At 33.0% G+C, this 24,413-nt stretch overlaps 1 protein-coding gene across 1 annotated transcript in view; it reads right to left on the bottom strand.

The window, feature by feature from the left end:
• LOC105839085 (probable serine/threonine-protein kinase HSL1) overlaps positions 1 to 24,413 on the bottom strand; it is a 72,596-nt gene that overhangs the window by 23,093 nt on the left and 25,090 nt on the right. The window contains exon 4 of the mRNA XM_012685131.3: positions 12,108 to 12,234. Coding sequence (XP_012540585.1) covers positions 12,108 to 12,234 — 127 coding nt within the window. The remainder of the gene's footprint in view (positions 1 to 12,107; positions 12,235 to 24,413) is intronic.

Below are 24,413 nucleotides of genomic sequence, written 5' to 3' on the forward strand. Positions count from 1 at the left end.
AAAAATATACATCAATTTTTCTAGACCTACAGATGCAATGCTTTAAGCGCAAAAACTATTTTAAGTAACTGGGGTATCGGTCACCTCATGTGTATGTTATGTAACTTTTTGATGTGTGTATGTTGAAGGTTAATTAACAAAAATTGTCGATATTATTTACATGTAATGGAAAAAAAACAATAAGTAGAAGGTTATTTGGTTACTGCCATTAATAATTAACAATTAAATAGACAGTTAAAGGCCGACTGAACTGGCATTTATTTATTTAATTAATAGTTAACACGTTTCGGCTCTAGCTTTGGACCCTTATCAAGTGTTATAAAATAGAGAATAATAAATTAAAAACTTAAAAAAGTGTTTAATTTTATCTTATGTAAAAGATAAAAGCAAAAGTGTCAACCACTATTTAAATAAGTTTGGGTTAAGCGTTATTTCCCCTAAAAACTATATTCTTTAATTAGAAGAGGCAAAGATAAAATTTATTCTGTGAAAAACACAAATATAGTATATTAAATTGTAATGATTGTTCTGCGTTATAATTGGACAAAGAAACAAATGATCTGTTCTTTTTTGCTGCACTGCTGCACTGGTGAAGTAAGTTAGAATGAGAAAAAATATATTTATCTTACTTTAACTTGTTGCACCAGTGTAGCTAAAAAGAACAGGCCAATTTACAAACGCGCATGAAAGAACACATAAACAATATTAAAAAACACGATACCCACAGAGCACAAAAATTACAATTACATTCCCAGACAACACGCTTGTCAGAATGAAAACTTTAAAGGGTGGTATTCATAGTCGAATCTTATTTAAAGATCGTCTCAAGCAATGTCTTAAGATGCTAATACGGTGATTGGCTGATGGCATCTTAAGACAGTACTTAAGATGATCTTAAATATAAGACCCGACTATGAATCAGACCGGCCTAAGAGAACTTTTTTAAGAAAACATTTAGATATCTTGGAAATGATGTCAAAATAGTAACATTTACCAGAGACGTCTAAAAGAGGTTTTTAAGATATCTCATTGAAGAGACTTACTTGAGTTTCTTTAAAATGTTATCCTTATGACATCAGTTAAATGATATCAGCTGGATTTCTCATAAAAGATATCACAATGCTGTCCGATTTTTGAGCCGTCCATGCGCGTCGTAGTTGACTCAGAAATCAGACAACACTAAGAGGTCTTTGAGATATCTGATTGAAGAGTCTCATTTAAGTTTCTTGAAAATGTTATCCTTATAACATCAGCTAAATAATATTAGCTTGATGTCTCATAAAAGATATCACAATGCTGTCCGATTTTTGAGCCGTCCATGCGCGTTGCAGTTGACTCATAAATTAGATAACATTATACAGGGTGTCTGGTATTTTTTTATGGGATTTTTATGAGCAGGTAGAGCGCATGAAACTGAACAGAAAAGTCCTTACCGTTTTTCCATTTTCGCAATAGTTAACAAGTTAGTGACTTGTAAAATTTTCTGTATTAGCCCGGCCTACAAATGCAAGCGCGCTGAGCGCCCGGCCGCGGCGGCCGCCCCTCCCTAGCGCTTGAACCTTGAGATTGCTAGGCGCGCGGGGGGAGTTGTTACACAAGCAGCAATGACTACGCACAAGCGACGCGTAACGCTAAATTCTCCCTTTGAATTATTTGATAGTTCCTTACCTTTTTGAATATTTGATAGTTCCTTACCTTTTTTAATGAAAATAAAATTTTCTAACAACAAAAAGTATGTGTACGTGTACATACATGTGTACAAAAAATATTAGATCTAATGCTTAAAGAAGTGATTACTAAATTTATTTTTTAATAAATAACGATTATTTTTAATAAAAAATATTTTTTTCATGATAGTCTTAAACATCGTAAACTGTCATTATAAATTTTAAAAGAAGCTATTATCATATGCTCGAAACAAAATTTATGCTTCTTCAAAAAACATTAGAAAATTTTATCGATTAAAATAGAAATGACAAACAAAAAAATGTTTGTTTCAACTTTATATTCTTAATTAAAAATTAAATAACTAGGATATTTATATTTTTAATAAAATTAATCCTTGTGATAGATTTATAATACACGAAAAAAACTTTATGGTAAAAATTACTATGATAAATAGTAAACGCGGGCCAAGGAGGAATTATGAAAATTTTTATTATGTTTTTCATCAAATTACGACAATATTTACACTACTTATATGATATAATTCTCTGAAATTTCTTCTTACAGTTCGTGGTTACTATCATAAATAATAAAATCATACATAATTTTACTATAAAATTTTCTCCGTGTAAATTTACGAATATATGAATTTATTAAATGTTTGAAAACTTATAAACAATATTTATTTAATTTAAGAAAATTTTAGTTTGTAATATGTGTGTGTGTGTGTGTGTGTGTGTGTGTGTGTGTGTGTGTGTGTGTGTGTGTGTGTGTGTGTGTGTGTGTGTGTGTGTGTGTGTGTGTGTGTGTGTGGAGGGGGGGGATACATACATACACGAGCTAAAGAATAATCACTTTGTGACAGGAAAATGATTATTCCTTAATTCAAGAATTGGTTTGTAATTTGTGTGTAATTTGTGTGTGTGTGTGTGTATGTGTGTGTACATACGCGAAAATGTTAAACATTATTTGTTTTATGTAAAGTGTGGTGTTTATTATCAACAGAATACTCTTGTCAGTCATTAAAGATAAAATAATTATTTAAAAAAATACAATTAAAAGTAAATAATTGATTTTTTTTAAACTAGAATCATATTTTTTTACGTGTACATGTTACGATATCTCAGGAAATCCCTTGGACATCCTCTGGATATCGTTTGAGATATCTGCAGGATGTCAAATCGGTGGACATTTGTGCATCCCTTGGATATCCCTTGGATATCGCAGACGGTCCACGGATATCCAACGATATTGCGATATCCCAAAATGACATCCTAGGGACATCCCTAGTGTGCTGTGTGGGATAATGTTATTGTGACATCATGTTTAATACGTAACAATTATGTAATTTTGATGACTTCAATGAGCTTAACATAAAAGTTTTGTTAATGTAGCATAAATGTGATAATGTTATTACGATCATATATCTTTAACACCTTCCGTGCCACATGAATCACTGTAATCCATTTTGGACTTCCCACTGTTACTATTATTACTTATTAATTATTTACTAAGCATAAGAAGAAATATAATTTTATTAAATAAAAATAAAAATAATAATTTGTTAAATAATAAATAATTTACAATTATGCGGAAATTTTGATTATAGCCTCTTGTAATTACAGTGGAACTCCGCGTTAACGTACTCCGCGTTAGCGGAAATTATCCCCTCCATATGCACTCGGCCCATATGAGTAGCGTGTGTGGGGATAGCAATGCAGTCACGTAGTATGTAAGCAGTTACGACGTATTCTTAAAGATTTGTGCAAGATTTTAATGTGTAATTAATTCATTTAAGATTAAGAAATGGCTAATATTTTTTTAAATTTAAGAATTTATATATTATTTTGTCTACATGGTTATTAAAAATTGTCTCAAAAAATTGTTTCAAAATATTATTCGTGTAATACAAATAAAAATATATTTTTATATAAATTTTTATTTGAAAAATTCACGCACATGTAAATAAAATAGCCAACACTAATTTAAAATAAATTGTTTAATGCAATCACATAAAAAAAGAAACACCGATTGCAATCAAAGCTGGATTTCTAATTTGATAATATTTTATTTATAAATTATATGTTAGAAAATAATAATAAATTAGAAGTGTAGGGAATATAAAATATTCGGGAATATAATTTAAAGGTGCGAGATGTGAGTTTTTCGGACGGCTATAGATACGATTGACTTAATCTGAGACGCTCTGCTTGCAATTTTATGATCGAATACATTTAGTCTTAAGCGTAAACATTAACTGGTTAGATGGCAATACCGTTACGTCCTTGAATTTCACGGAGTGGGAGTGAAACCAAGCAATAGGAGATAACCCCGCGTTAGCGGATCAGAGTCCCGAACAGTCCGCTAACGCGGGGTTCCACTGTATTATATCTTTTTAGTTTACATACTGCATTTAGTAAAATAGTTTTGTAGTTAGTATTTTCGCAATCTATTAAAATCAATAACATTCTACTTGAACCAGGTAAAATCTATTTACATATCAGCCGATTAGAACTTATTCTATATTATATAAATTTAAAAAGTATGTAGTTCGCGGATTGCCGCTAGGCGACGCACGCGGCATCTTTCTCCTAATGCAATTTACACTCCAAAGGCTACATAAACAGACCACCCACGGTGACAGAAACCGGATCAATCTATGTTATCATAGTGAGCTTTCGGGGCATATGTATTTTTTATTACGTCTTAAAGACACATCTTAGCTGTTATGGCTAAATTTTAGCTTCGGTAAGAAATCCTTTTTAAGAAAAATAAAGTAAAAACGACATAATAGTTACAAGAAGAATCTTTCTGGTACGTAATTTTATACGAGCATTTTACGTTAATTTATACGTAAAAGTCAGCTTATACGTAAAAGTAACGTTATTTTATACGTAAATGTGACTTCATATACGTAAAAGTAATGTTATTTTATACGAAACCAATATGTGTATGTTCCCTCTCTCTTTTTCCGATTTTGTTGCCCAGAATATGCTGACATTTTGACCAAATTGTAACTGGAAAATGACGTAACTATTACGAGAACAGTGGAACATTGTTCCATGATGATCACATAAATGTTACGAATCAGTGTTTACTGGGTAGAGTACAAGGTTCGTCATCTTAAGGTTCCGGGTTCAAACCTACCAACGGCAAGTAAGAATAAAATAAAATAATTTAATTTAAATTTAATTAATCAATAAAAATTTGTCCTAAATTTAGTATGTACTGTTGATAAAAATAATTTTAAAAAAATGAAATTTTTATTTTATTTTTTTATCTTTAGTTGCAGTTTAAAAATATCCGATTTAAGAATTCTTTTAGATATCCGATTTAAGAAATTTTTTAGATATCCGATTTAAGAAATTTTTTAGATATCCGATTTAAGAAATCTTTTAGATATCAGTTTTATGATATCTTTCTGTTCTCAAAAAACGGCGCATTGGTTAACATTCTGACATCATTATGTTATCTTTTAAAAGTCTCTTTATGTTATCATTTTCAGAAACAAGTTATCTTTTAGACATCTTTTTGACAACATATTGTTCACTGGGTTGTAGCAATATTGCTGCAATTTTGCAACCTTGTTCCAACATTGATGTAATGTAACTACATTTTTTGTACTACATGGGTAGTCTCCATTCTGTGGTTAACTTACAACGTATCGCTTCCGAATAAAAGGGCCGATTGAAAAGGGCTTTACTCGGAAGACGGTTGGAAAAGGTTTTAACTGGAAAGCCGGTTAAAAAAGGCGTTAATTTGCGCGCTCAAATTTTCCGTTTCATTTTAAATTGACAGCATTGCCGACCCTGCATAAAATGTCTTATTCAAAAATAGTGTTTTGTATTCACGAAATTTTATCGTGAATTTTTCTTTGCAAAAATCTTGAATTGGATCGTGGCCAATACTTTTCAGTGCGATATTGAGAATAGAACCATGAAATCTATACACCACGTATATTACATAATGAAAAACACCCAAAAAAGAGAGGTAGTCGAAATGTTTTTCATAAAAAGGACTGTCCCACACACTAAACACCAAGTTACATGTAACGTACCTGTTAGTTGTAATTTCCCACTCAACAATGTAATTGTAATATAACACGTGTGTTATATTGCAATTATATTATTGAGTGGGAAATTACAACTAACAAGCACGTTACATGTAACTTTGTGTTTGCTGGGGTTAATACTATTAATTTAAAAAAGGACACGGAAAACTTAAATTTTATATACATAGAGTTATTAAGGATACATGATTTGTTTACTGTTTACCGATTTGATATTTTTGTACACTCTATACGTTACTTTTCTGTTTTACATCAGTCTGACAATTACTGTGCTTCAGTCATAACGTATGTACTTATGGCCTTGTCTTATCGTTTTTCGTTTTCTGGCGATCTAATCTAAATTTAACTACATTAGTTAAATGTGTAAGTTTGTTACAATAATTACGATGTACAGTTTTTTATTTGGTAAAATTAATTGTTACTCTTTTATTTTAGTTTTAAGCATGCGTTTTTTATTTATCATTCTCTATTTTATAACACTTGATAAGGGCGCAAAGCCAGAGCGGAAACATTGTGTTAACTATTAATTAAATAAATGAATGTCAATTGAGTTGGCCTTTAATTGTCTACTTGATTGAAAAAAAAGTATTGTTTTGTAAAATAAGGTTTTGTTATCATATTTTACATAATATGATAACAAAAAATGTACTAAAAGTATAATAAAGTTGTAATTGAAAATAAAAAAATGACTAAAAAATGTCGGAGAGAATTTTGAACCCTCTAACCTTCCTTCCCCTCTCCGAATACGCCCATGGCATGAAATCTCCGTAAATGTTTAGCGCAAGCGGATCGAGGAGATATGATTGCAACAATTGTTTCGGTCTATCGCCGTCAGAATGTCAGACCGGATTGCCTCGGTCGACGATACGATCTTAAACTGCCCACCATCGATTCTGCTGATCCTATTATTTCGTAGACAGTATGCGATCGATAGCGACACGCATCAATTAAATCGCGCGGCGGGTAGTCCACCAGTTCTGCATGTTAGGTAGACAGATTTAGAGCACCCTTTTAAACGGGCGTAACAGTTACCACCTTCGACATCTTGCCGCTTGACATTTTGCCTGTTCCAGCAAATGAGAAAATAAAACAAGTAAGCGAGCGAAACCGATTGAAGCGGACATCGACGATGATTAATCGGTAAATAATTTTCGGCGAGTCCGAAGGAACGCGTCGTTTTAAATTGCAAATCATATTTGGGCTTACGACCGTCCGACGAAGAAGCATTAGACCTGTTCTTTTTAGCTGCACTGCTGCACAGGTGCAATAAGTTAAAATGAGAAAAAATAAATTTGTCTCACTTTAACTTAATTGTTGCACCAGTGCACCAGTGCAGCTAAAAAGAACAGGCCAATTGTTCGCGCGAGATCTCAATTTTCGCGAGGAAGAGACAGAGAAAGAAAGAGAGAAGAGAGAGAGAGAGAGAGAGAGAGAGAGAGAGAGAGAGAAAGAAAGGGAAGGGAAAGATCACACAAAGGAAGAACGTTATTTCATCGGCCGTCTGACTTTGTTATTTACTTTATTCCGCGATGTAAAGGCCACGACGCGTCGATTACCTTGTCTGGAACGGTTAAAGAGACCGACGTCAATTACGACAGGGATGAGGGGACTTGAGGGGGTCCCGTTACACACATGCATATGTGGAGCCTCCTCGGGCTTTATTAAGGGCGCGCGTCTGCGGGCTCGGCAAACGCGCAATAAGGCTAACGTGTCAATTAATATCGATTATATTTGTGATCTCGCCACGGTGATAGTCAATTAGCGGGCCCAGATAATGATCGGTAGCAATTAAACCGTGCGGCAAAGAACAAAGAGCACATACCACCTGGACGAGTCCCTTCCTCCCGAAACATCACGATGACTCCTTGATACCGGAGTAATACACGCAATCTCTCGACAACCATAATATGGCAATTTATATTTTTGTGTTCTTGATTAAGGAAGTTTGTCAAATCGCTATCGGCGATCTCTCGGCGATCTTTTAACCGGGCGTGTTCCGAATTATTATGTGCTCGAAAACGATTTATGAACCGCGTTAAACCTTCGAAATCTCGAATGACGTTAATATGCCGCGATAGGAGATGGAACACTTTTTACCTGTAAAGTAATAATACAAGATCGGTTGTCTTATCAAAAAAGTTTTTCGATTTTTTACCGTTTCATAACATGGATACATATAAAAACATCTTTCTTTTATTACGTATGTATTTTAATTATATATTTATTTTTATTAGTCTATTTATTCTTATATTTTTATAATTAAATCGATTATTTGACAAACAACATAAGTCAGAAAGTCTCACTTTTGAGGAATTGAAAACAATTCCAATGTTTTTACAGCTGCAGTATTAAAAATATGTTTAAAAATGATTCGTTATATTATACATTAAGCAAGTGAAACATATTATTTTTAAAACTTATTTTCAAAAAGAAAACTAATTTGGAAAATGTTAATGTATTTATTGTTTCTCAATAAAATAAGCCGTACATATATAATAACAGGTTTTTTAATTGGAAAATTATGTAAATATAATGATAGACTCTTATAAGAAGGTATTATTAAATAACAGGTTGTATACCCTAAGAAAGATATTTAACTTTATTATTGAAAAATATACCTTAAAAAAATTGTCTTTTTTAATTTCAGGATGTTAAAGTAATTCATTATTGATTATGTTTTTAAAGTTATAATGTAAGAAAAATACAATCACTGACTTATGTTACTTTCTCATGTAAAGGAGAATTTTGTAAATCTGGTATCTAATAAAAAAATGCTTAAGGATGTATTGGACATACAATCTTAGATAAAAGTGCATGAAATTTAAAATACTTAAATATCTACGCCTAACGCATAGTAAATCTAGATGTAAGAAACTTGAACAATAGTTGGAGTCTTATTTTTACTTTTACAAAGATATTCACGTATTTGCGATTTTTTTCACTTATGAGTTTAAACTTTTGACAGTGAAAATGCACAATTGTATTAAGGGGACCGTTTACATTAGAGGGTAAAAAAAATCGATTTTTTTTCTTGCTTAAATCGATAGTATTTCATCCGTAGAACATGCTCCTGAAATCCCAAGTATAGATTCAAATTATATCAGGCCGAAATGAGCACGTGCAGTGCGCACGTCCCGAGCGCTCCGAACGGGACGACAAATAAAAATCCCTAACGGTCTTTGAATAGGTACATTGCCTGCTTGGAAAGAATTACTTGAGAGGTGTTTAGGTGGGTATATACAAAATGCCAATGAGTTTTAATGCGACGATTTGGCAACTGGCCCCAAAACACTTCCATTGCGGTCGCAAAATCATTGAAATTGCTGCCTACATAGCTGCTGGAATTTTCAATAAAGGCTATTTGTCGGTTCTAAAATGTCATGCATAGAAATAATTATTGGACCAGTATGCAGAGATGTTGCGGATAGAATAAACGAAAATCGCACGATTAGCCAAAATCGTCGTAGCAGGGGCTTGATTCTTGAATTCATTCGCAAGAAAACGTATGCGCAAATACCCGCTCTAACAGAAAAGTTGCAAGTTTATTGATTGAAAGCCATACGATAACCTATAAATTTTCAACTTTTCTGTAAGAACAGAATTTGCGAATACGTTTCTCTTGCAAATGAATTCAAGAATCGAGCCCCAGATCTGTTGCGCAGGAAACGCGTACTTACGACAAACAATGGCTGTTGGAGAAGAATGAATTATATGAGGACACTGAGGACATTTATATGGAGCAAGGATAGTAGATTAATCGAAAAGTACGGATGAACAATCATTAGCAAGCTTTTATCAACCTTTTTCTTTGATTGGAAACTTTAAACGCGTTTTTCTCAAAACCACTTTTTTCGAAACTGCGTACACGATTAAAAAAAAATTAATCGACGGATCCACTTCTATTTTTTTTTTAAATTAAAGGTTATTAAATTATCTTCTGTGTAATTTGTGTGAACCTAAAATATAAATTAAAAGTCATGTAAAAAAAAGTTATTTTTAAAAAAAGTCAAAAATTTTTCACAAAAAATCAATTTTTTTTTCAAACTGCCATTTTTATAAATTTTTTGTAATAAATGTATGGCTTTTTTAGGTTCACTTAGAAGCTATACTCATAAACTTTACAAAAAACTTTGGTTTTTTTCCTTTCAGTCGATTCTACTGAATGTTATTGTGTACCCAGTGTGGAAGGAATTTAATTTTTAAGGCAGTTGTGCATTTTTGCTTACAACTTATAATTAAATAAATAAAATTTTATAATAAAAATTGTTTTGAGTACCTAAAAACATGCACAATAAGTGAAAAAAATCGCAAAAATATCCATTGCTTAGTTTCATTAGAGAAAAATCATAAATAAGTGCTTAATTTTGGCCTCCTAATGTAGACGGCCCCCTTAAGTTATATTTTATTTCTTTAAAACGGTGTAGTGAAAACACTTAAAACTTGGCAGATATTTTCATCTATTCATATACTAGATGTACAAAAAAATTCAAAACACTGGTACTATTTTTTCTATATTTTTTTAGCTGTTTCATCCGTCAAGATCGTCTTTTTCCATAAGATAGAAAAGGATACCATGTAAAATCAGTAAAAATTAAAATAGTTATAACTCAGCAACTGTTTAGTGGATGCATTTTCAATTTTTTTTGCAGTACATTAGAGAAACTAAAAAAACGACTTCACAAATTTTTAGCAATTTTGTACCATTTTGAACTTCAATCTGATACATCCTTAAGGGGTTTCTAAAGTCGTCTGTTTTACCGACAGAATTGTACAATTTGTTCCAATGTCCAACTTTTTATTGCATTTACAGAATTAAAAATTCTTTTCCACAATTAAAGTATAGACGATAACAGTGTGCGGACGTAACGATTTTATACGAAAAATAAAAAAAAAATTTTAATTGTCGGCGTCTAGCATGGACTCGTAACAAAATGTGCTTGATATAAAAGTTGTGCATTTTGTACGTAAATCAAGTCAGATCCGCACACGAGTGAACATTAAGGAACAATACTATGCTTTCAGATTAAGCGTAGGCGTCTTAATAAAAGATCGATACATATTAGTAAACATTTCGTGTCTCAAAAGTGCAATCTGAAAAATTTTTTTTAATTCTTGGTATAAAATTTAATTCATAAACTGATATTAACACATAAACTTTAATTCTGGAAAAGGATTTCTAAATCTATAAAAGAAATACATACAAAATTTTGTTAATGACGTGCACAAATGACTCGACTACATTATCGACCTTGATCAAGTTTGACGAGATTGAAGGAAATTATCAAAGTTTGAAAATAACGCGTTACTTGTAACGTCGTTACTGTTACCGTTGCTTTTTTCGGTAACGATTTAGTAACGCCGTTACTTATTTTTCTTTGTAATGGAAAAGTAACGACGTTACATTTTTTTAAATAAAGGTAACGAAATGATTATTATTTTATCGTTACGTTTTAGGCTGCGTTCCAATATTTACTACTAGTATTAAAAATCTATACGTTTACGTTATAGTCATTACACATGCATTATACATAACTGTAAGATTTCAATCAATCGTATTGGTTAGCTCAACCGAATTGATTAATCGCGTTGTTCAATTTCTTATGGCCGCGGTTATGAAAATATACGAGTAATGGCTCTTATATGCCTTATATATATTTTCTGCACTGGCAGTGAACATTGGAACACAGTCTTAATATTCAGTGATACAATAAAAATGTTTTGTTCTGGTAGGAATATTTATAGTATGTCATTAGAAAAAGTGGAAACTGTGGATCGTCATCTATAAAGTCAATAGTTTATGCTATTAGACACGAGAAACAGCAAAAAAGATTACATAATTATAAAATATTAAGAAGTTATTACTCAACCTTGAAAATATTTAGAGATAAATATCTCTACTTTATCTTTAATTTACATCCTTTTTTAAAGCATCCTTTAATCCCTTAATCTTAGAATAACAAAAAAGTAACGATATTTTCAGCGTTACTTTTAAGTAACAGTAACACGTTACTTTTTACAATCAGTAACGAGTAACGGCAACGCGTTACATTTTACCAAAAGTTATGGTAACGGCATTACTTTTAAAAAGTAATTTTTCCAACCCAGAAAATTGTCTAGCTATTTTCCTTGTTTCTAAAGCCCCTAATATTTCAATTTTGACAAAGGTAACTTATGTTATTTTTAAAATAAACAATTTAATTAAAATCTGAATTAAAAGTTTTTAAATCAGATTTATTAATTTATGTAAATATAAATTTGTCAAAAATGTAATTTTTTCCAAATATTTTTAATATTGTCAAAATTTTTTTATATTATAAAATGAAACCGAACCGATAATTTGTGTCATTTTATAAAAATTTATAAGGTCACTTACCGACGTAATCAGGTGTGCCAAGAATCTCTCGAACCTCTGTACCCTCGAGGATCACTCTCGAAATTTCAAAGTCGCACAGCTTAACGTCACAGTCTGGGAAAGAGCCCATCATGACCAAATTTTGAGGCTGTGAAATAAATTTTTATACGTATATGTAAAGGAAATATAAAATAAAGAAAATAGAAAATAGTAAATAGAAAAAAGCTTTGATGTAAACAAATAAATGGTCTTAAAGTTTCTCCAAAATCGCATCTGATCAGCTCCACTTTTAATAAATTTTTTAATTTTAGCATGTTATACATATAAAAACGTTCTTCAGTCTTTTTATATAATATAAGAACTTAATTAAACTTTAAAAATAAATTTATAATTAATGCCAACCCGTAATAGAGAGATAGACGGAATCGAGATGAACATAAAAGTCCAATATTGTCTTGAGTTAGGTTAAGTCCACCAATAATCGAGATAATAATTTTTCAAATTATACGTATGAGAGTGCGCCGTAGGAAGAGCCGAGCCGCTCGAGCTGTAGCGCGGCCCACTGTGTCAAGCATTGGCTGCCGGCACCGCGCGCCGGGGGAAAGGAGAAGAAGCGGCGCAATTGCTTGTGCTTCGCCGCCCTCGCGTCTTGCCTCACGGCGGTGGCAACCAATGCTTGACACAGTGGGCCGCGCTACAGCTCGAGCGGCTTGGCTCTTCCCACGGCGCGCTCTCATTCGTTTAATTTAAAAAATTAATATTTTGATTATTAGTGGACCTAAAACCCAAGACAATATTGGACTTTTATGTTCATCTCGATCCCGTCTATTTTTCTATTACGGGTTGGCTGCAAATTCTCACAAGCTTATGAACTTCAGCTGTATCATTTCTTCGTTGCCTCGATAAAGTCAGATAAAGAATAATCAAAAAGAACAGACGCGCTCTCAACTTTGAATAATAATATAAAGATCAAAATTAGCTAAAATTTTTTTTAATATAATAAAATCTGTAATTTTTATACATTCTTGTAGTTGACATTGAAATAATAATGACATAAGTTTTTAAAATTTGTTTTATTAATATGGTTATTTGACAATCCGAAATTGTTTTTAAAATATGTGTTACATATTTAAGAACTAAAGAGACTAAAATTAGACCTACTTCAATCATTAAAAAAATTTTTTTAATGTGTGATAAGTGGAGTATTAAAAGTGTTGCGAACACGCTGGACGCTTGGTGTATTACGGCTCTCACAATCAGCTGCGCGACGCTCTTCTTGGCAACCGCGTTGTTTACGCGGACGTGCTCGTCAGATTTGATCCGGAGCTGTCAACCCGTACGGACGTGCTCTGTTTCTGTTCCCGTCCTGTTTTCTGTATTCACGGTTACAATAAAAGAGTTTCCTCCGAGCCTTTCTTTTATTTCGTGCGGGAGTGCGCGAGTGAATGAGAAAGAGTGACTGACAAGTGACGGTGAGGCGGTCTCGCCGGGCGAGTGCAACAACCCATACAGCACAAAGCTCCGATTAAGCTCCCAGGGAGTTCATTTTGCTGAGCTCCCGAGGAGCTTACAAAATTCGACAAAACAAGCTCCCAGGGAGTTCATTTTGCTGAGCTCCCGAGGAGCTTACAAAATTCGACAAAACAAGCTCTCAGGGAGTTCGTTTTGCTGAGTTTTCGAGAAATTTACAAAACAAACTCCCAGAGATTGAACATATCGGGTAAATTAATGTACTGCACGTATAGTCATATAGCCGCGAGTAGTTCGCAAGATCGCCACTAGGCGAAGGCACGGCGCTCCTCTTTCTCGTGAGAAAATTTACTCCAAAAAGCTTATAAAAGAAAACCATCACTCACGGCTTACCTAGCAGTTAGTACTTCACTAGCAGCAAAGTGTAGTATATATTGTTTTTGTTACACGAAGAGAGTTCGTGGGCCTTCGCAACTCAGAGAGAGCTTCCAAAAATTGAGAAAATATAAAAATAAAATTTTTCCCGGCAGCTCCTATGTCCGCTTTTGAGAGCTCCCTGAGAGCTTTATTTAAACTCGCAGGGAGTTCAGAAATAATGTTTTAAGAACTCCTTGCGAGCTTCAAAATAATTCCCGTAAAGCTTCTATATAAGCTCCCTGATAGCTTCATCTAAGCTCTCAGGGAGCTCCCAAAAGCGGACAAAAGAGCTCCCGGGAAGCTTATATAGAAATTTCCCGAGAATTATTTTGAAGCTCGCAGGGAGCTCTTAAAACATAATTTCTGAACTCCTTGCGAGCTTAGATGAAGCTCTCAGGAAGCTTGTATAAAAGCTTTCCGAGAATTACTTTGAAGCTCGCAGGAAGCTCTTAAAACATGATTTATAAACTCCCTGCGAGCTCAAATAAAGCTTTCAAGGAGCTCTCAAAAGCGGACATAGCAGCTCCCAGGGAGTTTTGTGCGAATTTTTTGGAAGCTTAAATAAAGCTTATGAAAAATTTTGTGAGCTCCTCGGGAGCTCCCCGGGAGCTCCCCGTGCTGTGTGGGAATATATAAAATATACTAAGAACATCTAAAAATTATTTTAATTTTAAATTTTAATTATTTAATTAACTATAGATGTAATATCTATAAAATTGTTACAAACATTTGATTCTTTATATAAATGTTAAACATTTATTTAAAAGAATAAAATAATAATATGATATTTATATATAATAGAGAAGGTGGTAATATCCCATACAGCACAAAGCTCCGATTAAGCTCCCAGGGAATTCATTTTGCTGAGCTCCCGAGAAGCTTACAAAATTCAACAAAACAAACTCCCAGGGAGTTCGTTTTGCTAAGTTTTCGAGAACCTTACAAAATTCGACACAACAAGCTCCCAGGAAGTTCATTTTGCTGAGCTCTCGAGAAGCTTACAAAATTCGACAAAACAAGCTCCCAGGGAGTTCATTTTGCTGAGCTCCCGAAGAGCTTACAAAATTCGACAAAACAAGCTCCCAGGGAGTTCATTTTGCTAAGCTCCCGAAGAGCTTACAAAATTCGACAAAACAAGCTCCCAGGGAGTTCATTTTGCTGAGCTCCCGAGAAGCTTACAAAATTCGACAAAACAAGCTCTCAGGGAGTTCGTTTTGCTGAGTTTCCGAGAACCTCACAAAATTCGACAAAACAAGCTCCCAGGGAGTTCATTTTGCTGAGCTCCCGGGGAGCTTACAAAATTCGACAAAACAAGCTCCCAGGGAGTTCATTTTGCTGAACTTCCGAGAAGTTTACAAAATTCGACAAAACAAACTTCCAGAGATTGAACATATCGGGTAAATTAATGTACTGCATGTATAGTCATATAGCCGCGAGTAGTTCGCAAGATCGCCACTAGGCGAAGGCACGGCGCTCCTTCTTCTCGTGAGAAAATTTACTCCAAAAGGCTTATAAAAGAAAACCATCACTCACGGCTTACCTAGCAGTTAGTACTTCATTAGCAGCTAAGTGTAGTATATATTGTTTTCGTTACACGAAGAGAGTTCATGGGCCTTCGCAACTCAGAGAGAGTTTCCGAAAATTGAGAAAAAATAAAATTTTTTTTGGCAGCTCCTATGTCCGCTTTTGAGAACTCCCTGAAAGCTTTATTTAAGCTCGCAGGGAGTTCAGAAATAATGTTTTAAGAACTTCCTGCGAGCTTCAAAATAATTCCCGTGAAGCTTCTATATAAGCTCTCTGACAGCTTCATCTAAGCTCTCAGGGAGCTCTCAAAAGCGGACATAAGAGCTCCCGGGAAGCTTATATAGAAATTTCCTGAGAATTACTTTGAAGCTCGCAGGAAGCTCTTAAAACATGATTTATAAACTCCCTGCGAGCTCAAATAAAGCTCTCAAAGAGCTCTCAAAAGCGGACATAGCAGCTGCCAGGGAGCTCCGTGCGAATTTTTTGGAAGCTTAAATGAAGCTTATGAAAAATTTTGTGAGCTCCTCGGGAGCTCCTCGGAAGCTCCCCGTGCTGTATGGGATGGCCACTCATTTATATTTTATTTAATAACTTTGTTAATAATCAATGTTTTGAGTTGAAATTTTACGATTATATTCATCAATGTGTTGCTCATTAGATTTTTAATTTAAAGTTACAAAATATTTATTATATTATATATTATTTATAAAAATGTAACGATACTGCATAATGGGCCAAAGAAAAATAGAGAGTGTAATATGGCCACCACAAAAATAAATGTAAAAAAATTGATTTTGTTTAAAAAGATCACAGTATTTTGTTAGAAACGTTAATATTTATATAAAATAAGTTGTTATACCGAAACAAGTGATTTTTATTCACATTTAATGAAAGTTAAATAAAAATAATCTTATTCATAAATTTAAAAAACCTTATTCATTAAAGAATTTAAAAAAATTAACAGCTTAAAATTAAGCCTTTAATCTATTTATCAAGGAATTTTGTCGATATGGAGATCTCGAATGTGACCATATTAGCACACTTAGATGGCCATATTGTCAACATCCTATATCATCGTTTAATTTTGTATAACTCGAAATATATACAGCCGAATAAAGAGTTAAATAAAAAGAAAGTACTCAAGTGTACATATACATTTGGATGATAATGCGTTTAAGTTTAAAAAAAAGAGGAAGTATGTGTAATTAAATGTACTTCAAAATTTTTTCAAAATTCTTAAAAATAAAAATGCTTTATAACAAATATTGACTGTTGTGTTTTGTCATATTAGCATCATTATATAACAGTACTAAACAAATGATATCATAAATAATTACTATAATTCGTCAACTAATAACGGGTGGTCACATTATCCGCACTGGCTATATTACCACCTGTTTATTTCATAAAATTGCTCTTGAGAGAAAGAAATGAAAACACTTTATTTAAAGCTAAAGAGATTGAAGAACAGAAAAGAGAAGGAAAGAGATGGAATAAGAGAAATAAGGAGGAATACAATAATAGATAAAAAAATTGTGCACTAATGTTATGTATTTATGTATACGTATATGTATATTTATGGATATATATTTATGGATATGTGTATATAAATATATATATATATATATATATATATATATATATATGTATATGTATGTACACAGGGCGTCCCAACGCACGTGGACCATTACTCGTAAAAAGGTAAAAGGGATCGAGATGAACATAAAAGTCCAATATTGTCTTGGGTTAGGTCTTGGGTTAAGTCTCGGGTTAGGTCCACCAATAATCAAAGTATTAATTTTTCAAATTATGCGAATGAGAGTGCGCCGAGAAAAGAGCTCGATCCGCTTGAGCCATAACACGGAAAAAATCTATAGCGTATGCACGCGTGCACATAGACGCGCACGTGCGTAGATAAATGCGTATATACATATATATAAATATATACATATTTGTATATTCATGCATGTAATAATGATTGGCCACAACTTCATTCAAACAAAAGTTATGTTAGTATGTGTTCGAGACTATAACAATTATATAAGAGTTTTAACTTTCCCCCTTTTATCGGTTCTGTTTTATCCGCGAGTAGTGAGAGCTCCTGACAGCCATCGAGCTCCTGGTAGTTCATTTCTTCGATGCACCGAGTCGCGCGGCGCTGTCACTAGCTCCTCACGCGCGCGATTTTCGTTTGCTCTCATCACCGGTAACTATGCATCTCGGTAACTATGCAAATAAACATACCCAAAAAAGGGCACGTCCGAATCCATGCCCAAATAAGTCTCGATATCGGTTCCCTACCGCCCCTTTTCTCGCCGCCAATCGTAATTGTTTTATGATGCCTAATTCTTCAGTCTCTCGCAGCCCGGCACCTAAATCAGATCGTCCAGCAGATCTCTCCCGTCTTCCGCCGATCCTAGCTGCGGGGATTCACTTCCGCCTTTCCCTATCATTCGCGCCGTGATAGTGCGATTGAGTTATTAATTCATCCGATCCTGCCAAGCATTTCTTAATTTTCATAACCGCGTGAATGTTGTGAGTGTTACGTCCGTGCGCAGGTGACCGTATCTTTCCCGCGAACGTCCTCTGCCTCGCGTACAAGATCTCCGTCGGATCGCGCGCAAGATCTCCGGATTCGCGAGGGCCTCGATCTCGTGGCTCTGCAAGATTTCCGCGTCGATTAGGCAGCTCAATATCAGGACGTATCAAGATATCCGACACATTGTAAAAGATACGGTTCGCCCCTCGCTTCGAGCGTTCGGTTTTGAATAAATAATTCAGTGTGAGTGATACCAACGCCTCCTCTTTATTCCTATCATCTCCCGTAAACCTCCCGCATTCCTGACCACTCACTTCGCGTCTCTATCGGGACGGATCCCGGCATTTCCCTACGTGCGATCGCGTTTACCCTACGCACGCGCGAACAGTACACTGGAAAAAAAGTTTTGTTGTTTTATGAGAAATTCTGGTTGATTCAACCTGTCCGTTTGTTCGAAAATGGACGATACAAATTTTGTAGTTGGAATTACCAGAGGATTCTGGTTAATTCCATCCTGTTTGAATCTACCAGAATTTCTTGTTAATCTTACTACATCGTTTTGTTAGGTTTACAAAATTCTACAAAAATTTCTTATTAATCTTATTATATTGTTTTATTAGGTTAACACAATTTTTTGGTTAAAAAACGAGTTCAAATAGAGTTTTTAAAATAATAACAATATATCTTGGTTTAAAGTACACTGCATATATTTTACATATATTTTACTAACCTCTAAAAATCTCTATATAGCTGTCGAAATTCCATTCGCGCAGAAGAGAAGACGTTTTTTCGTCCGCCATGCCGTTGAACAGAATAATGTAAATACACGATTGTAAGATACACGAAACAAATATAAAAGCTACCTTATGGGTACCGCGTGATATTAGTATCGCATCGATACCGCGTTGGTTTGCGCGAGATTGGCATGCACCGATTTGCGCTGCGAGAACGAAGGCGCCAGCATTATCGCTATTTTTGTAAATATAACAAGAAGTTTTGTATTATTTTGTAGATTCAACAAGAAAAACTTAATCAAATCCTTATAGTACAGTTAACCAAACGGTGTAGTTATAAGCTGTAAAATCTTGTTATGATAACCAAAAATTCTGTTTCGTTTAATAAGAATACGCTCAACCAGAACCGTTTTATTATTATAATAAAACCATTTTTCTCAGTGTATGTATTTGATTGTGCGCATATTATCATATACAGTTAAATAAACATAATATTATTTATTTTAAAATTTTCCAATCTTCAATAGATGTAAATTTTTAAATTTCATACGATTTTTTCGAAGAAAGTGCAAAAAATCGAGAAAATCCTTAATTTTTACAATGTATTCAATGTTTCGAGGCGCCATTTTGAATTCTGCCATATTTGTTTGTTGTTAGTATTATTTTGTGATTATATTACATCAATCAGAATGGTTTTATGCACATTTGAGATCAATTATTAACGATAAATATGAGAAAAAAAGCAAAATTTTGGTATTTTCCGACGTTTTGACCACCATATTGCATCCGCCATAGTGAAATTTATTTAATTAAGTACATAATTTTTAAGTTCAAACAAAAATTGCACGGTTTAAAAAGGTCCGACCAAATATCAAAGGTGTATCATGATCAAAACTTCGAATTAAAACCAAAAAACCTGTAAAAAATAGGTTTTTTTTAATCTCAAAAATCATCAAGAATTTAGAATTTTTTCGAATTTTGAAGATCAGAATCGAAAAGAGCATACTCGAAAATATCCGGATATGCATTTCTTATGGATATTTTCGTCATTTTCACTGAGTGCTGAATGATTGAAGTGAACGATACGAAACAGTGCTAGTGTGACGTTAAACTCGTTAAAGAGTTAAACAACGAAAGTAGACCCCTGTTCTTGTACCCACTGAGTCCGACGTTATTTACGTTATACATGGCAAACTTAGAAGAACATAAAAGAAGGACAAGCAGAGGAATCGTGATAAGTAGGGAGAAAATTTGATCACTAACTTAACGGATGATAAAGTATTAATAGCGAAAGGCCCTAAGGAATTGAAAGAAATTATGAATAGATTCCTCTAGTCATATTTTGAGAAAAAAAGAGCTAAATTTAAATATAGCAAGGTCGAAAGTTTTAATGTTCACAAAAGGTAATGGAAAGAAGAATTAAAAAATTTGAAATGGTGAAATAAAAGAATAAAAAAACTTAAAGGTTTCAAATATTTAGGGCATTATTTTCAAGAAACGGAGAGACACACATAAGAAAGACAGTTAAAAAAGAAAGAATCCAATGGAATAGGCATGGAAAATAGGAATGAAAATTTAAAAACTATTTTGAAAGAAGACTAAGAATGTTTCACAGTTTAATAAAAAATATTTCACTGTATGCAACTAAAATTTGGGTTGAAAAGAAATAAAAGTTGAGAGAATTTAAAAGAAGTATATCAGATCAACTTTAGGTTTAGATTTTACTCTGATATATGCCATAGTATTAGAAAAGACAAAAACAAGTAAAGTAAGGATAGAAGTTAGAAAAAGAGTGCTGATCGAAATATAAAGAAAAGAAAAAAAGAGTAAAGAAGAATAAAATAATTCTGAAATGTTGAAGATAAATTGAAGAAAAGAAGGAAGAAAAAGGATCGAAGTAAGAAAAGAATGAAATAAGATAATTATAGGTTAAAGTTAGTAAACGTTCAAGAAATATAGGCTAAGACTAGAAAAGAAGGAGTAAGGGCTAGAAAAAATAAACAGAGGCGAACAAAAACAAGAAAAATATGAAAAAATAATGTGGGCAAAATATAATAGACTAAAAATAAACAAAATATAAAGAGCTCGTTAATGTTAAGCAAAAATAATAAAATAAACAGGTCAATATGTCGAACTAATACCAATTTAATAATATAATATAATTTATTAATTACCCGCTACGAATAATAGCTTCTTCAGTGGCAATCCTACGCTTTGAGTATATACTCAAAGGTCCTACGCATAATTTGGCGAGCTTCTTACACGATATACTGAATCGTGCAATAAAAAAATCTAATTCACACATTAAAAATGGTCTCTTACTAATATCATCAAAAATAAATCTATAAACGATAATAAATTGTTAATTTCGTTAGACGTCACATCATTGTACTCTAACATTATTATGAAAATATATAATTATTATAAAAACAAAAAAATTAAAAAAACAAAATAAAAATTTTTTAACAAAAAAGTAAAAAAAATGGGGACATCAACCACTACGTCCTCATTCGTGTCTCTGAGTTCGGCTGAGTGATATTCGTGACGATATTTGATATTCTGCCATGCCATATTAAATCTGCCATTTTGAATTTCAAGATCCCGATATTGAAACATTATTAGCGATCTTAAAAACTATTGGATAAGTATTTAACCAGAAGCTGGTTTGATTGAAAATTCTTCCATGCCACAGACTCGACTTGTCTCCGGATAGATGCAATTTTCAATCAATTGGACAGATTTTCGACACTTTTCACAGATCTTCAGAAAAAAAAAACTGTCATTTCCACTTCTTATACGGCTCATAGATATCCATGGAACTTAAATTTTAGGTTTCTTTTGTAGTCGGAAAAGTTTTGCCATATCACTTTAATATAAGAATGTGTATGAAATGTTCATGAATTTATTTTTTTCTTTAAATATATCACTGACAGTAAAAGTGCATGTTAATCATATCATTTGTTATTACTTTTAAATTATTATTATAAAGATAAATAATTCTTTTTCAAATTTTTGAAAATTAATATTTATTAAAGTTATAAAAAAGATTTTTAACAAATTAACGCTTTATTGCTAAATTTTGAATTGTTTATCATTTTCAAGATTGCAAAAATTTTTGTATTAAAAAATATAAGGTACCTGTACTCACATGACCATGTACCCAATTTGGCTTACCCCTCATTTTTAAATAGTTACACAATGAATTTCACAGATAACGTTAATATATTGCTCAAAAAGTCGACATGATGTATTTATGCTAGTTAACTGCTCGATATCTCCTTTCTATGGCTTGTAATAACACTTTATTCAAATTGTATTCTTCTGAATCTAAAACTTCAGAGGTAAGTTTTTGCTTTGTGTAACTATATATCATGTAACAATTATCTTAAATTAAATATCCACAATTAATATTATTGTAGCTCTTTATTTATGCTTTTCAACACTGTATTTCTTTTAGGTTTTTATTAAAACATCTTATTTATAATTAGGAAAGAAAGTTCTTTGTATTGTGAAATCTTGTATTATGGCCAGGAACTACTATAAAAAAAACACAATATATCTTATTCATATTAATATACAAAAAAATTAAACTTCTGTTTCTTTATTTAATATGTTTAATTTTTGATTAGTATTTCTTGTCTTTCTCTAGTTAAAGCTTTTTTGACAGGTAAAAGTTAAGATAACGTCCCTTGTAGTAAATAAACACAGTTTTATTATTTAATGAATAACTGTATGTGTAATACATATGTTATGAAAGTCACCCTCCTGAGTGACCTTTAAAAGATTTCAGCCGTCGCTCGTGATTCGTTAAAAAGTTATTCACATAAAAAGTTTCATAAATGCGATAAATGGTAAATCTTAACAAAAGGGGACCCAGCCCTAATAACCTTGACCTTGCCATATGTTGTCAAAGTCATCCTCCTGGGTGATATTTAAGAGATTTTACTCGGCGCTCGTGATTCGTTAAAAAATTATTAACAAAAAAATTTCATAAATACTTTTGCTTAAAACAGATAATATTTTGCATTGGACCATTTGTGCTTTTAATTAAAAAAGAATTAATATATTCTCAGAAAACGCGTACACCCCCTCCCCATAATTTTTTTTAACTCTAACCCACCGATTTTATGTCACTATTTGGTTAATGCGAAAACATTGGAAACGAACAGCGTGGATCTTGTTTGGCGTGGAAAGTCGTAAACCCATGTGGTACTGTACGAGCGTGGACGTCATTTACTTTACATAAAGTACTGATATCATGTATCGTATTTATGAAACGTAAAGTACTACTGTGATCAAAAAATAAGGTGAATTTTTCATTTAAACTTCGCGGGTACTATAAAATCATGAATTTATTTTTTTGTGGGTTGGTAGTACTGTCTTTGACATCTATGCAGAGTTTCATGTCAGTATATTCAATTGCTGCAGAGCTACACGTGTTTTTGTAAACATACAAAAGTGAGTTTTTCGATTTTTACTTTGTCTGATTTTGTTGAGCAAAGAATATGCATTAAATTTTGTTTGCTTAATGAATATTCTGCCACGGAAACGTTGAGGATGTTGCAGAAGGCCTTTGCTGATAAGGCTTCGTCGCAAAAAAAATGTTTACAAATGGTACAAAAACTTAAAAGAAGGCCGAGAACAAGTTCAAGACGAACAGCGCCCCGGACGACCATCAACATCTATCGATTTTGATGGTCGTCCGGGGCGTTGTTAAGGAAATCAAAGATTGGTGCTCGAAAATTGTCGATTGACAATTAGAGACCTTGCTGATGCTGCATTTCATTTGGATCAACCCAAACCATTTAAAAAAATGTTTTGTGCCTCAAACGCATCAAATCTCGATTGGTTCCAAAAACACTCAATTTCGTCCGGGACGCTGTTCGTCTTGAACTCGTTTTCGGCCTTCTTTCAAGGCTGCGTTCCGTTTCACGCATGATGCGCATAATGCATTGTTCATTTTTGTTTAACGTCAGACAAACAACAAAGATGAATGATGCATTATGCGCATTATGCGTAAAACGGAACGCAGCTCAAGTCTTTGTACCACTTGTAAACATTTTTTTGCGACATAGCCTTATCACCAAAGGCCTTCTGCAACATCCTCAACGTTTCCATGGCAGAATATTTATTCTGCAAAATTTAATGCAAATTCTTTGCTCAACAAAATCAGACGTAGTAAACATCGAAAAACTTACTTTTGTATGTTTACAAAAACACGTGTAAATCTGCAGCAATTGAATATATTGACATAAAACTCTGCGTAGATGTCAAAGACAGTACCACCAACCCACAAAAAATTTATGATTTTATAATACCCACGAAGTTTAAATGAAAAATTCACCTTATTTTTTTATCACAGTAGTAAAGTAGTCGTTTCCAATATTTTCGCATTAACCAAATAGCACATAAAATTGGTGAGTTAGAATTAGGAAAAATTACAGAAAGGGGATGCAGGGGGAGGGGCAGAGCCCACACGTTTTCTGAGAATATACTAATTCTCTTTCAATCAAAAACACATATAGTTCAATGCAAAATATTATTTAAACAAAAGTATTTATAAAACTTTTTTTATTAATAACTTTTTAACAAATCACGAGTAACAGCTAAAATCTTTTGAGCGCCACTCGTGAGGATAACCAT

Source organism: Monomorium pharaonis, chromosome 2 (assembly GCF_013373865.1).
Source record: "Monomorium pharaonis isolate MP-MQ-018 chromosome 2, ASM1337386v2, whole genome shotgun sequence".
Lineage (NCBI taxonomy): Eukaryota > Metazoa > Arthropoda > Insecta > Hymenoptera > Formicidae > Monomorium > Monomorium pharaonis.